This window comes from Mytilus galloprovincialis, chromosome 10 (genome assembly GCF_965363235.1).
Source record: "Mytilus galloprovincialis chromosome 10, xbMytGall1.hap1.1, whole genome shotgun sequence".
NCBI lineage: Eukaryota > Metazoa > Mollusca > Bivalvia > Mytilida > Mytilidae > Mytilus > Mytilus galloprovincialis.
The window spans coordinates 82416873-82433242 of NC_134847.1; the positions used below are offsets into that span (position 1 = coordinate 82416873).

The 16370-nt window shown below is 31.2% G+C and overlaps 1 protein-coding gene across 9 annotated transcripts in view; it reads left to right on the forward strand.

Moving 5' to 3' along the window:
• The window catches only part of LOC143048580 (synaptotagmin-7-like), a 166902-nt gene that overhangs the window by 131869 nt on the left and 18663 nt on the right, over positions 1–16370 (forward strand). For all 9 annotated transcript variants that reach the window (XM_076222333.1, XM_076222334.1, XM_076222338.1 and 6 more), the window contains 2 exons: positions 8365–8743; positions 14060–14229. In XM_076222333.1, coding sequence (XP_076078448.1) covers positions 8365–8743; positions 14060–14229 — 549 coding nt within the window. The remainder of the gene's footprint in view (positions 1–8364; positions 8744–14059; positions 14230–16370) is intronic.

Genomic DNA, 16370 nt, shown 5'->3' on the forward strand with positions numbered 1-16370 from the left:
TGTGTCCGCTCCATATCTAGAGAACCATTATGATTTCATACTTTATACTTTACATGTTTATTAACCACCACCAGAGGGCGTGTCATGATGTATGTACAACTTCCTAGGTCAAAGGTCAAGGTAAAAAAACTTTGGTTTCAGTTGACAACCCTGTGTCCTGTGGTGAAGATCGTGTCCGCTCTATATCTTGAGAACCGTTATGTTTTCAAAGTTTATACTTGACATGTATATGAACCAACACCAGAGGGTGTGTCATAATTTATGAACGACTGCCTAGGGCAAAGTTCAAGGTCAAAAACTTTGGTTTCAGTTGACAACCCCATGTCCTATGGTAAAGATTGTGTCCGCTCTATATCTTGAGAACCGTTATCATTTTAAAGTTTATACCTGAAATGTATATAAACCAATATCAGAGGGTATGTCATAATTTATGTACAATTTCCTAGGTCAAAGGTCAAGGTCAAAAACTTTGGTTTCAGTTGACAACCCCGTGTCCTATGGTAAAGATCGTGTCCGCTCTATATCTTGAGAACCGTTATCATTTCAAAGTTTATACTTGACATGTTTATAAACCAACACCAAAGGGTGTGTCATGATTTATTTACAACTTCCTAGGTCAAAGGTCAAGGTCAAAAACTTTGATTTCAGTTGACAAACCCATGTCCTATGGTAAAGATACAATTTTTTAATGCACATTATTCACAGCGGGGCCCACAGAGACTAGTTTGATTTCTTTTAACCTTTGACCTATTATGTCCTGTTACTCAGTCTGTTAGAGTGTCTGTATTTCAGTCACCACAAAGTCTTATACATACATGTAGGAAGGGAAGTATTTAGATACGATGTCATGTGAGACTTAAAGCACCCAAAAAGCACTAAAATAACAAAAACATAATTGAAGGTTGACCTCTAGCCTGGGGTCCTGGCTAATCTTGTCAGTATATAATACAACTGTGACACAGCTAGATATCAGGCCAGGATGCCAGGCTAGTTGACCTCTTACAGCCTTTTGAAGAGATTGAAGGTAGATTAACAGTATGCCAAATCTTAGATCATAAAATAGCAGAATACAATAGATCAATGCTTAAGTCAGTAAATGTTCAGACAGAATGGCCAGAGTTAAATGTGTTTTAGAATAAAATCAAATAAGTTATATATTGCATTTTTTACATTTTTAACAAGTACCCAATTATTTGGTTTTGTTTGAATCAATGTTTAAACTTATCCTTTAAAGGGAGATAACTCAAATAGTATGACTTCTTACAGGAATGTTAAAGAAATGTTTTACTTATGGCATGAAAACATGATGGTTGACATCCTTTTTATTATTTTTATTTTCTTAAAGTGTATTAAAGAACCTTCAAAATTATAATCCGACAAAATATATACTCAAGATCCATTTTAACTTGAGAGATGTTGCAGTCCTGATAATATTGATAAATGCACATATATTTCACATAATTGATAAAAAAAAAAGTATTAATACATCTACATATATTATTTGATCTTCATCTGTGGTAACAACAAGCAATTTCAATTTTCTACTATTCTTTAGTTTTGATTTATTTCAACTCTATTTTGTGGCAAGACTTGTTTTTTTCTTTGGCAGGTTAACTCACTGACGCTTATAACTTCTTTCAGCCTACGCATCAACACCGCTGGATATGAATATTCGACATAATTGATTAAAGAATTCCCAAGTGTTCCATTAGACCCACAAATTCACTCTCCTTTAATTGTTCAGCAATAAATTCAAAATCTAGGATCAAATCAAATTTCCGTTATTTTCTAATTGTTTCATGTGGTTGAATTCATCTCAGATTTTTAGTTTCATTTGTATTATATAATTTGATAAGTATGTTAACACAAGATTTATTTTATGTGAAAGGTTTCAACTTTTAAAAGCATCAAAATAAAAGAAACTTTGAATTAAATTTTGATTTTAGTCATTGACTTTTGTTTTAGAAATTTTAATTTGATTACAGATGTACTTTATTGTCATTGTTACTTTCTGGTGATAGAATTAGTTTCAAATATAATATAATTTTCAACATGAAAACTTGATTTAGGCATTATGACATTTTCGATTATTAAAAATATCAAAAGAAAAGTTTTTTCAAAAGACTTCCGGTGTGGGATATTTTCTTGCAGTGTTGATCAAAGACCCTTTCTGCTAGTCTTCAGCTGTTTTCTGTTCTATGGCTGAGTTGTCTCTTTGACACATTGTCCATTCTCAATTTCATTAAGTTGTTGAATATTACAAATGGAAATAATGTCTACAATATTTGCTCAACTAATAAGACCTAAAATTTCTTGTAAAATCAAACAAACTATGATTTGTTTTCTCATTAATCAAGATAAAAACTAGGCATTTTTAAGATGAAGTTTTTTAATGATATATGTACTTGCTTCCAAATTGATCTAAAAAGATTCTGAAAATATGGAGAAATTATTTACGGTCTATATGAAAAGATTCCTAAAGAAAATCAATTTCAATGCTAATTCATATTTGGAAACAAAGTATAAAAAAAATAAAGTCTTAATAATGAATGGTTATATGACCATTATTAATGACATCAAGTATTATTTTTGTTGGCAGTGATAAGGATTTTCTTTCTTACAAGAAAGTTATGATGAGAAATCCAACTTGTTAGCCAAAAATCTTCGATAAGTTCAATGCTTGAAGAAAGTTAAGCTTGACACTTTGTGACGTCACTGAAAAATTCTCTTCGAACATTATGAGGTGGCTAATAAGTAATCTGCTTACATTGTAAAGATGATACTAGAATTACCTAGAGACTGGGCACAGTATTACACAGGTGAATGGAAGGACAATATGATTACTGATGAGACATATCTACCAGAGACCAAAGAATATGCTAACATTCTACGTTAATGACAATAGGGCACTGTACAGCCTTCAACAATGACCAAACCATACTCATACATCTGTTAATGGTAGTTTTCATGAGAACTACATCAGTGATTAGCTTAAACATCCTGATTTTTCAGTCATGTCAAATTAGGTCTACATGATAACTTAGATCAAACCTTTCAGTAATTCTCATGGGTAATAAAACATTAAAATATGGTCTTGGTTAAAGGAACACAACTTTGTCATCAAACTTTTTTAGTTCTACACTTTGGGTATTTAAGCTGACTTTTATCTCTAAATGACCTAAAGATCAGCTACGAATTAAACCTTCTGACGTCAAGCAACAATCACTTTTTAATTTTGACGTCAAATTTTTATATTGTGATGTCAAATTTTATGGGATCTTGTTTGATTTTACGTAATGGCGGATAAATTTGCATAAAAGTATAAATACATCTGTAAAAGTTCAACATTAAGCATCAGGTTTTAACATTTAACATTTAAATTCATCATCCAGAATTCCATTTTCATCATTTAAATATCCCAAAAAGCATTTCTCAGCTTTCAAATTAGTTGCGAAGTGTTACGTAAATTGTCTTTTCATTTGTAACATGACGTGGTTACGTTTTAAGATTAACTTTGACACTTCAAACTCTGAATTAGTCTTCCTTATTGATATCTGTCATATCAGATTCTGATAGAACATGGTAATATCATACAATTTATTCCAGGGAGGGATAATTGGATTATTGCTGGTAATTGTTCACCAAATTTGATGGATCTAAAGTCATTATTCTCAGCCAAATCAACAATATTTAATCATTTGTCAGTTATAACTGCTGGGTTTCTATGTTTGTACAAAATATTTGTGTGTAATGATTGACCATTGCTGTGTGAGTCAATCCTACAATATCTGTATCTTGTCAAATGTTACCATTAGAATAAACTGGTTAGACAGGGGTTAGCTATGCTTAATTTATCTCCATATAACTCTCTTCCTTGATTGGTTCTTTGGAAGTGATATATCTTTAGATATTATTTTGAAAAGGCATGTACAATTTGTATCTTCATCAATTTTATAAAAATTGGCTAAATATTCTTCCCTCTCTAAATAAAATTTGTCTCCTACATTCTTGAATTAGAATTAAGGAAAGTTTCTGTGTTGACTCTTACATCATTATTATGACAGGTACCTAATTCTCATCACTTGGTGTTCATCTCCATAATTTGTTTTGAAATATTATTATCTAAAACTTGTTGACAGATGAAAACTATTGAGCACTATCATCATATGGGTGGTTTGTTGTAAAATTGTGAGTAATAAAAATGATGCCTTGGGATATATAAACATGGACAGGTGCTGATTCTGGGACTAATGCAAGCACTACTAAAGACAACAATTTATGGGTGACTGTCTAAGGACAGCTACAACTTAAAGACAACAATTCATTAGGTGCTGTGATTTGGGACAGACACAACTAGACAACAATTTATGAGGCACTGCATGGTAACAGGGACAGGCACAACTAATACAACAATTTATGAGGTTCTGATTTGGGATAGGTGCAACTAAAGACAACAATTGATGAGGTTCTGATTCAGGACAGCCACAACTCAAGATCAAAATTAATAAAGTGCTAACTAGGACAGGTACAACTAAAGACACAAAACTTTATGATGTGCTGATTTTAGTCAGGCATAACTTAAGGAGGATCATTTATGAGGGGCTTATTTAGTTGGGCATAACTTAAAAGACAACAACTTATTAAATGCTTATTTGGGACAGCCAAGTTCTATAAATAACAATTTTTAACTGTTGACTAATAGAACAGGCCCATTCAGTGACATTGTTCTGAAATCTCTTCTATAGATATTAATACTTAGATTTATAATGACTAGTATTGAAGATATGCTTTTTCTGAAGCTTGAAACATTGTTGAAACACCAGTTGATTGTTCACTCCAAAACATGAACAAATTTATCAGCATCCAACTTTAAATATTCATTTATTTTTTATTGACACCTTGGTATCTTTTTAGTTTTTTTACCCACTTAAAATTCACTCATTGTTATAATCAGAATCAAATCTTAGTTTAAAGTTTTCACATAATAGTACATTGTACTAAATTTATTATAATTTTTCAAAATTAGTTATAGATAGATGAAATTTTTAGTTTAATATTTAATAAAGCAGGAAATAGTCTTTATACACAAGGGACAGTTAAAGTTAAAATAAACAAGTCAGAAAAGATCGTCATGACACTCCAGGCAAGTGAAAACACATAAAAGTGTAAGGAGAATTATTACATGTGGGAAAGTTCATTTTGACAAATGGAAATATGAAATTGTATGTCAGTGGGAATATTTTTGTCCCGCTTTCAATGGTCATATGATAATTGGTCATATACTAGTAACTTGAGTAAGTTTAATTAAAAACAAAGAATTATATATATTGTAGTGTAACCCAATTTAGTGGTATCCAGTGTAATTGATAAGGGTTACAGATTCAGACAAACAAAATTGACATAAACCTGCTGAAGACAGCCTCCCTACAGAGGTAGCTTTTTTAATTTCCTTTATGATGATTGTTATATATTGACCTAATTTTTTTTATACATAATGGATATAATCAGAAGCCCAAAAACTTTTTTTTTTCATGTCCTATGGTTGACTGAATGATTCATTACTGCTTTTTACTGACAAATTTAACATATTGTGATTTTATTTTGTTTTGAAGTGTTCCATGTATTTCTTCAATACTACATGCATATGAATTTTATTTCTGTTGACCTGTAACTTTGAAGAACCCTTGTTTTTAAAAACAATTTATATTATTCAATGTCTGATATTTAAGTACCACCTTCTTGTCAGTTATTGTGATGAGCAAAACAGAATCATTGGAGACTGGGGCCCTGTTTCTTTTTTTCTATTTCTTTACTAACTTAAAAGCTATAAAGCTGTTCCTTGATGTGAAAAACATAATGATTCAAATTACATTCAAAATTTTGCATGTGTGTTCATTAGATATATGTTGTATAAGAACAATAGACAAATGATCTATGATTTTTCATTCTAATTTCATATGGAAATTTGTCAGAGATTATGTTGAAATTGAAATAAATGATTTAAAAACGCTTGTGTTCAAGCGTAAAAGAAGTAAACTGGCTTTCCTATAATCTGAAATAATTTAGGCTTGTTGTTGCAGATATATCTTAGAATTGATTTAATTATTATCTGCATGGTTCATTGTGATAGTATTATATGACTATAATGATGAACTTAGCTGACTAACTAATTCATTATACTCAGAGATGTGAAGAAACAGTTTCAGGAAATTTAAAAGAATCAATTGATATATATTTGTATGTCTCGCTATGCTGACAGCAACATTTTTTGTTTAAATACAATATATCTTTTGCCTTTGATTTAAAACTCAGAAAGTAATAGAGAATTTAAGAAGATAAAAAGACATATCCAATTATGGGAAGATGTGAGAATAAATATAAGACATATATAAACAATGCAATACAAAGTTCAACTATTATATCCAAGATTGATTGTTTGAAACTAAGAATAGTTAATGGTTACAGGGAAAGTCAGGTTAAAAACTTAAAAGTTGGGAAAAATCAAGTAAAGGATGCAATGTGGATTTGCTTTTACACCATGGTCAACTGTGGTTTATGAACTGCTTTTGTTACCATGGTTGACAAAGCTCAAAGTTTTCAGTGGCTGACCATTGTCAATTTGAAAACCATGGTTGACCAAGCTCAAATATAAAGTTGGTGACCAGTTGTAATTAAGTTGACAGTGAACCAAGGTGAATTACGAAACAATCTCTCAGGTAAACAATTGTGAATTTAACTGTCTTTTTTCATATTCTGTGGCTGCTGACCATATTGACGAACTGGACAGCACTTGTCATTTATCTAATTATGTATACCAATTTACAATATCTGTTGAAGCTGCAAAAAAATATCTGGAAAAACTATGTTACATTTTGGAAATCATTACATTACAGATGTTGCTTATTGAGGGAGTATTAATTCAGTAATTTGATCAAACATGTATTGATATATATGGTTGGTAATTAAATATCAGTTGTTAATTATTATTTGTCATAAATATTTAATTGCAATGAAATATACAGAATCCAATTGATGTCATAAAATTTACTAGGAAAAGGTTCCAATAAAACAGATGCCAATTCTTTAAAATTAAAATTTTGTCAGTTATATATAATTTCCATAGTGCAAATCTCTCCATATAATAATTATTTTGAATCGTTTTTTGTTTACAAAGCTTTTAACAACTTGGTGGTCTGTTTACCATAAGTAAATTCAAAAGTAATGGAGTCAGCCGTCTGAGCTAGATCAAACAATTAAAAATATGGATTTGCCTTTGTTTTCCACATTGATTTCTCGGTCAATTGTTAAATTACTATGATAGATTTACTATTTGTCCACAGCTTCAGCTGGATCACAGAGATAGAGACTAATTCAAATTATTTCGTGTGTATGATTTGCACAGAGAGACGTTTTGTAGAATTGAAATATTAAAACTATTTTTGGATTTGGATTTTTGAAAGAAACAAACCATTAATATTTGACCTACTTTATAACCTTTGTTTCTGTTTATTCATTGCTTTAAATCAATCACATATATCACATACAGTCAATGTAGTAGATTAATTTCTCATACATTTCTCCCTTATAGATCCTAGTTTGATATTTCCATTCATTATTGTAATATTCCTTTAATAGGGATTTGAATTAGTCATTGCTTGCTCATTTTATGTGTATTGAAGGAGAATAAAATTTGATAATTAACACATTCCTTAGTTCTGCAGCACTGAGGTTGTGAGTTCAAACCACGCTTCAGTGCAGATGTACTTGACTCCAATCTAAATTGACTAGGATTATCAGTTTTCCTATCATAGGTTGTGGTTTTCTGTAGGTACTCCGGCTACCTCCACCAATTAAAACTGGTCGCCACAAAATAGTCCAAAAGTTGTTCTTAAAAGTGGTGTTAAACATCAAAAATGAAAACAAACCTTAGTTCTGCACTGTGAAAGGTGCAGATTCAGACATCCCCCCTTCTTTTCCTAAAAAAAATTAAAGATTTTGTGTCAAAATATTAGGTCCTCTCATTTCTTATTCTCAGGATCCCCTCACCCTTTTCCTTACACCAAATTTCCAATCCTTGTCTTGGTAAGTTGAATAGAAAATAGTTAGTAATAGTATAAATTCACAAGTATGCGAAACTTAGAGGGGCTTTCAATATATATAAATACATTGTGAATTTGTGAAAATCATCAAAAATTAATGGCTAGAGAAGTGAACTAAAAAACGATAAACGCAAAATAAAGTTTCCACAAAAATAATTTGGTTTACAGGTTGAAAGTATCACTGATAGATAATTATAGGTACAAATTAGCATGATGACAATTTACCATTGAAAAAGGGATTTATATTAACATTTTTATTTTGCAGACATTATCACAATCAAACTCACAAAAGTCCACAACAAGTACAGATGAAGAAAATGGCAGTGTTTGGAAGGGAATGAAAAACTTCGCTAATATGTTAATGGAAGATCCTGTTGTTGAAGAAGAGTTACCTCCACCTGATCCTACAGAAGGTGTTGATTGTGGATTAGGAAAATTACAAATTTCACTTAGTTATGATTTTCAAACTTTAACATTAACTTTAAAAGTGTTACAAGCAACAAATTTAATTGCCAAAGACTTTTCGGGAACTAGTGACCCTTATGTTAAAATATTATTACTACCCGACAAAAAACATAAACTTTTAACAAAAGTGAAGAAACGCAATCTCAACCCACGATGGAATGAATGTTTCCTCTTTGAAGGTAAGAAATGTCTTAAGCATATAAATCTTATATATGATTGCTAATTTTCTTTGGTTCGATTTGAATTCTATTTTGATATAATTGTACAATTTGATCAATTTTTCTAAGTCTAAGGACTTGCCTTCATTTACTTTATGTAAGATTACCTGAGGTCCATATGACCAATGTTGGATAAGACATATATGACATAACTTTAAACAGCTCTTTATAAAATGAATTAATTTTAAATAGATCAGACTCCTGCAAAAAAAGTGTTTAACACATGTTTAGTTTCAGTTGCAATTGCCTATAAAAAACAATGTTTACTTTTATAACATGTTACTTGGATGGAGAGTTGTCTCATTGGCACTCATACCACATCTTCCTATATCTATATATTGTTTTAATATTTGTAAGTATAGTTTTGATTTAATTGAATTTATAAGCAACTGAATGTCATGGTTCCCTTGATTGAATTCCTTTAATAGCTCTTTGCTGTGGAAATAGATTCATAGAAATAAAACAAGTAAAAGATATACTGCAATAAATAACCAACTTTTAGAGGTCTGCAACATTTAGTTGGTGCTAACATGGTACGTATATATTGTGATCTAAGGAAGATCTGACATTTATAAAATCCATTATAGGTACATTATGTAAAAATGTCAGAAAACAAGAGAAATTAAATGTAAATAAGATACAGATGCCTTCCGGGATCAGAATTGTCTTTAGGATCCATACATCCATCTAACTCAATATAAGGAATAGACGAACAGTTAAATATCAATTTCATAATAACCTCATTTCAAGGATCATGTTTTCTTAGAAATAACCATAAATATAGGAAATAGAAAATGTAATTTATAAATTACAAATAGCCATAAAGACAATTCGTTTTGATATTATCTATAAAGTGTATAACTCATACTATTGAGGACACCCATTACTGCAGTGCACTTGGAGTATGACTTCTTATTATATAGTCTTGATGTCACCAGTGGTATAGATTTATGTCACAATATACAGGCTGGTTCATATAATATCATTCTTTCCTGTGGTTTCATTAATTATAATTTGCTCCTACATTTACTCAGGAGAAGAAATATATTTAATTTGAATTTTCTATTCATTACTAATTAACATTTTGTTATAGATTTTTAATGAGATTATTTTTAGCAGTCTTTCAAATGTATTTTATTTTCTATTTTCCAATAATACCTTATACTCTGTAACTTTCTAGGGTGCACTCATCTTTAGTGACAGGTTGTTTAGGATTTTTTGTAGGCAATTATACACTAATACAACTGGATATCTATCGTGAGTAATCTAGGTTCTTTTGACTTTGACCTAATTTTCATGGTTCATTGGTCATTATCAAGTTGCATGATGAGGTATGTTTATCTGATACTATAAGTTCTTAGTCCACTATAATTAGTATTTTGTATGATCATATCCATCCCACAGGGTTCATCTGTCTTTTGACCTCATTTTTGTCGAGCATGCCACTTTTGTCGCAGAAAGCTCAACAAAGGATAGTGATCCGGCTATGGCGGTGTTAGCTAACTTTTCAAAAGCTTTATATTTAAGAAGGTGGAAGACCTGGATGCTTCATTCTTTGTATATATATTCCACATGTTACGAAGTTTTCGTCAGTCACATGTCCAATGTCCTTGACCTCATTTTCATGGTTCAGTAACTACTTGAAAAAGAAGTTAAGATTTTTTTGTTATGTTAAATTCTCTCTTATTATTAGTAATAAGATAACTGTATTTGGTATGTGCATACCTTGCAAGGTCCTCTTGCTCATTAGACAGTTTTCGCTTGACCTGGATCTCATTTCATGGATCAGTGAACAAGGTTAAGTTTTGGTGGTCAAGTCCATATCTCTGATACTATATAAGCAATAGGTCTAGTATATTTGGTGTATGGAAGGACTGTAAGGTGTACATGCCTAGCTGGCAGGTGTCATCTGACCTCTTTAATTTATGTGACAGTTATAATAAAGCTTAATATTTAGGACTATCAACACAATATCAATGATAATAGTAAAGAAGGTGAGACATTTCAGTGTGTGTACTCTTGTTATGATTCAATATTTGTCTTAGATTTAATCAAACAAAAATAACCCTTTATAAATTTAATGTGTCAAAGCTGCCCTTTTCTGAATGTATCCCTATCAGATCCTATCGGGATCTTACAAATCCAAAGATGCATACATACTTGAATATTTGACCTATTTGACCAAATAAGACCTAGAAACTCTAAAAAAAACTTCTTCTTCTTAGGCTTACTTTGTCTTAGTTTCTTAATAACTACCTAATTTATCAACTGAGAATTTAAAGAAAGTATGTTATAAAATATGTCAGCACTGAAGTACAGACTATTAATCTGATGGTTCCCATGAGAATCAGTCCACTAGCAGCTGTATTAATTGACCCAGTGTTAGAATAAGAAAACAACACTTGATATTTATTTGCTGCATACAAAGTGTTTCTTCTGATTTTGTTTTCATCAAGAAAGCTCAAATTCAGAAGAATTTTATGTGACATCAATATTGTGTAGAGAATGATTGGCCGTTTCAGATTCTAAAGGACTGTGGGTAATCTCATTGTTCCTACACCAAAATGAAAATAGCGTTACATCATTGAATTGATTTCCAGTGTTTAGAATGTTTTGGTGTATGCTTTTGAAAATATTACCCAGAATGCATTAGATTCTGAAACGGCGAATTGTAACATGTCCATCTGTTTATTTGACCTTGACCTCATTTATATGGATCATTGCTAAAGTTGAGTTTATATAATACCAGTATCAAGACTTTTATATATCAAAGACTTTCTATATACAATTTAATCATAATAAGTAAAGAAGATTAAGCTATTCAGGGTGTTGAATATGAATGGAAGGAAATGTCTTAGGAAAGGTATAGGTAGAATTAGACTGTCAAGGAGATTTATAAAAAAACATTTTTTTTCCAACAATTAAGTCCAGTAAGCTTGTTTAAATCTACCGGAAATGCTTGAGTTGATTTATTAGGTTTGCTTGGACTAAAGCTATAGCAAATAAAACTCTGCCCCAGACATTCAAAGAGAAAACTCATATGTCCAAGTAAAAATATATATGTTACTGTTAAGCAAGATCTTAATAAAAGGATATATAACAAGATTGTTGATCCTCAAACTAAAGACAGGACATGATGTGACATTTAAGTCATTATAGAATTACATAACTTGAGTTCCATACATCTCTGCCTTATAACATACAAACATGTTAATGTCACTTCAAGCTGTGCAATTTTCTGCTGTTCAATATGTGACATAAGTGTTAAAACTGAGTTAAAAGGTACATGCTGAAATGAATAAGTTGTTGATTTTTCCGTTCAATAACCCTCTGGATGTTGCAGTAATGTAATTGAATATAAAAACAAGTGTTTAATGTGTAAATTTGATCAAATATCAGTATTGCAAGAAGCATATCGATCTTATGTCTGAAACTAAAGTATTCTTCAGATATGAATAATGTGAATCTTAAGAAATTTTGAAAGACCATATAACAATGGTTTGAAAAGACGCAGCTCAGTCAGGTGTTAGAATTACTCAACATGTTTACCATAAAAACATAAAAAAACATTCAATAGTAACTTCTAACTTTCAAAATAAAATCCAGAAGTTGAAATTTCTTTTTTTACTATCCAATATAAGTTTAATTAAGAAAAAATATAATGAAAAATATATTGAGCTCATATGCAAATGATACAATAGTGATTCAACTGTTAAGCTTATGCTAATGAGTTTGTACAATGGTGATTCAACTGTTACGCTTATGCTAATGAGTTTGTACGAAAGTGATTCAACTATTTAGCTGATGCTAATGAGTTTGTACAATAGTGATTCAACTATTTAACTGATGCTAATGAGTTTGTACAATGGTGATTCAACTGTTAAGCTTATACTAATAGGTTTGTACAATGATGATTCAACTGTTAAGCTTATGCTAATGAGTTTGTACAATGGTGATTCAACTATTAAGCTTAATATGTTAATGAGTTTGTACAATAGGGATTCAACTATTTAGCTGATGCTAATGAGTTTGTACAATAGTGATTCAACTGTTAAGCTTTTACTAATGAGTTTGTACAATAGTGATTCAACTGTTAAGCTTATGTTAATGAGTTTGTACAATAGTGATTCAACTGTTAAGCTTATGCTTATGAGTTTGTACAATAGTGATTCAACTGTTAAGCTTATACTAATGAGTTTGTACAATAGTGATTCAACTATTTAGCTTATGCTAATGTGATTCAACTATTTAGCTGATGCTAATGAGTTAGTACAATAGTGATTCAATTGTTAAGCTTATGTTAATGAGTTTGTACAATAGTGATTCAACTGTTAAGCTTATGTTAATGAGTTTGTACAATAGTGATTCAAATGTTAAGCTTGTGCTAATGAGTTCGTACAATGGTGATTCAACTGTTAAGCTTATGCTAATGAGTTTGTACAATAGTGATTCAACTATTTAGCTGATGCTAATGAGCTTGTACATTAGTGATTCAACTGTTAAGCTTAGGGACGACATCAAAAGATCGATGTAGGATAAAAAACTTAAATCAAATAGTTTTTTTTTTTTGGGGGGGGGGGGTAAAATTCTGCGTTTTGTATATCTAAAATCGATTTTTACATATATCCCTATTGGTAAATCCATTTTTCCCAAATTAAGTTAAGAGGGGGGGGGGGGGTCAGTGAATAAAACTATGTGAATTAAGTTTTTTATCCTACATTGAACTTTTAATGTCGCCCTTATGCTATTGAGTTTGTACAATAGTGATTCAACTGTTAAGCTTATGCTAATGAGTTTGCAATAGTGATTCAACTGTTAAGCTTATTCTAATGGGTTTGTACAATAGTGATTCAACTGTTAAGCTTGTGCTAATGAATTTGTACAATAGTGATTCAACTAATAAGCTTTTGCTAATGAGTTTGTAAAATTGTGATTCAACTATTAAGCTTAATATGTTAATGAGTTTGTACAATAGTGATGCAATTGTTAAGCTTATAATGCTAATGATTTTGTACATTAGTGATTTAAATGTTAAGCATATGCTAATGCATTAGTACAAGAGTGATTCAGCTTTTAAACTTATGTGTTAGTGCTAGAGTGATACAACTGTTTTAAAGCTGATAATAATAAGTTAGTTCCAAAGGGATTCAATGTTAAACTAATGAAAATGAGTAGCCTAGCCAATATGAAATTAAAACAAAGTTAGCAATTAAATTACTATTCTACAAACTTCAATCTAAAATGCAGTTTACTATAGGCTTTTATGATTGTTTTCAGGCTGGCCACACAACAAGTTATTAGAGAAGACATTATATTTACAAGTTATAGATTATGACAGATTTAGTCGGGATGATCCTATAGGAGAAACATACATTCCTCTAAATGAAATAGATCTGTCACAATCTCCTGTAATGTGGAGGTTTCTACAGCCATGTAAAGACAGTCGGGTAAGATACAACACATAATTATCAATCTCCTGTAATGTGGAGGTTTCTACAGCCATGTAAAGACAGTCGGGTAAGACATAACACATAATTATCAATCTCCTGTGATATGGAGGTTTCTACAGCCATGTAAAGACAGTCGGGTAAGACATAACACATAATTATCAATCTCCTGTGATGTGGAGGTTTCTACAGCCATGTAAAGACAGTCGGGTAAGACATAACACATAATTATCAATCTCCTGTGATGTGGAGGTTTCTACAGCCATGTAAAGACAGTCGGGTAAGACATAACACATAATTATCAATCTCCTGTGATGTGGAGGTTTCTACAGCCATGTAAAGACAGTCGGGTAAGATATAACACATAATTATCAATCTCCTGTGATGTGGAGGTTTCTACAGCCATGTAAAGACAGTCGGGTAAGACATAACACATAATTATCAATCTCCTGTGATGTGGAGGTTTCTACAGCCATGTAAAGACAGTCGGGTAAGATATAAAGACCTAGTTTATGCTACAGCATATATGTATATGAGGTAGATATTGTCAATTTCATCTGTTTTTTAACCACTTAAACTACTGTTCCCTTAATCACTCAATTAAGCCATTTTTATTTTTATACGACCGCAAATTTTGAAAAAATTTTCGTCGTATATTGCTATCACGTTGGCGTCAGCGTCGTCGTCGTCGTCGTCGTCGTCGTCGTCGTCGTCGTCGTCGTCGTCGTCGTCCGGCGTCCGAATACTTTTAGTTTTCGCACTCTAACTTTAGTAAAAGTGAATGGAAATCTATGAAATTTTAACACAAGGTTTATGACCACAAAAGGAAGGTTGGTATTGATTTTGGGAGTTTTGGTCCCAACATTTTAGGAATTAGGGGCCAAAAAGGGCCCAAATAAGCATTTTCTTGGTTTTCGCACTATAACTTTAGTTTAAGTTAATAGAAATCTATGAAATTTTGACACAAGGTTTATGACCACAAAAGAACGGTTGGGATTGATTTTGGGAGTTTTGGTCTCAACAGTTTAGGAATTAGGGGCCAAAAAAGGGCCCAAAAAAGGGCCCAAATAAGCATTATTCTTGGTTTTCGCACAATAACATTAGTTTAAGTAAATAGAAATCAATGAAATTTAAACACAATGTTAATGACTACAAAAGGAAGGTTGGTGTTGATTTTGGGAGTTTAGGTCCCAACAGTTTAGGAATTAGGGGCCAAAAAGGGACCCAAATAAGCATTTTTCTTGGTTTTCGCACCATAACGTTAGTATAAGTAAATAGAAATCTATGAAATTTAAACACAAGGTTTATGACCATAAAAGAAAGGTTGGGTTTGATTTTGGGAGTTTTGGTCCCAACATAATAAGGGGCCCAAAGGGTCCAAAATTAAACTTTTGTTTGATTTCATCAAAATTGAATAATTGGGGTTCTTTGATATGCTGAATCTAACTGTCATGACTGTGTATGTAGATTCTTAACTTTTGGTCCCGTTTTCAAATTGGTCTACATTAAGGTCCAAAGGGTCCAAAATTAAACTTAGTTTGATTTTGACAAAAAATGAATCAGTTAGGTTCTTTGATATGCTGAATCTAAAAATGTACTTAGATTCTTGATTATTGGCCCAGTTTTCAAGTTGGTCCAAATCGGGGTCCAAAATTAAACTTTGTTTGATTTCATCAAAAATTGAATAAATGGGGTTCTTTGATATACCAAATCTAACTGTGTATGTAGATTCTTCATTTTTGGTCCTGTTTTCAAATTGGTCTACACTAAAGTCCAAAGGGTCCAAAATTAAACTTAGTCTGATTTTAACAAAAATTGAAATCTTGAAGTTCTTTGATATGCTGAATCCAAAAATGTACTTAGATTTTTTATTATGGGCCCAGTTTTCAAGTTGGTCCAAATCAGGATCTAAAATTATTATATTAAGTATTGTGCAATAGCAAGTCTTTTCAATTGCACAGTATTGCGCAATGGCAAGAAATATCTAATTGCACAATATTGTGAAATATCAATTTTTTTTTTAATTAGAGTTATCTTTCTTTGTCCAGAATCAACTTAAATCTTTGTTATATACAATATACAATGTATATTCACTTTTTACTACCAACTGATAAATTAAAATAATCTTTACCATTCAGTGA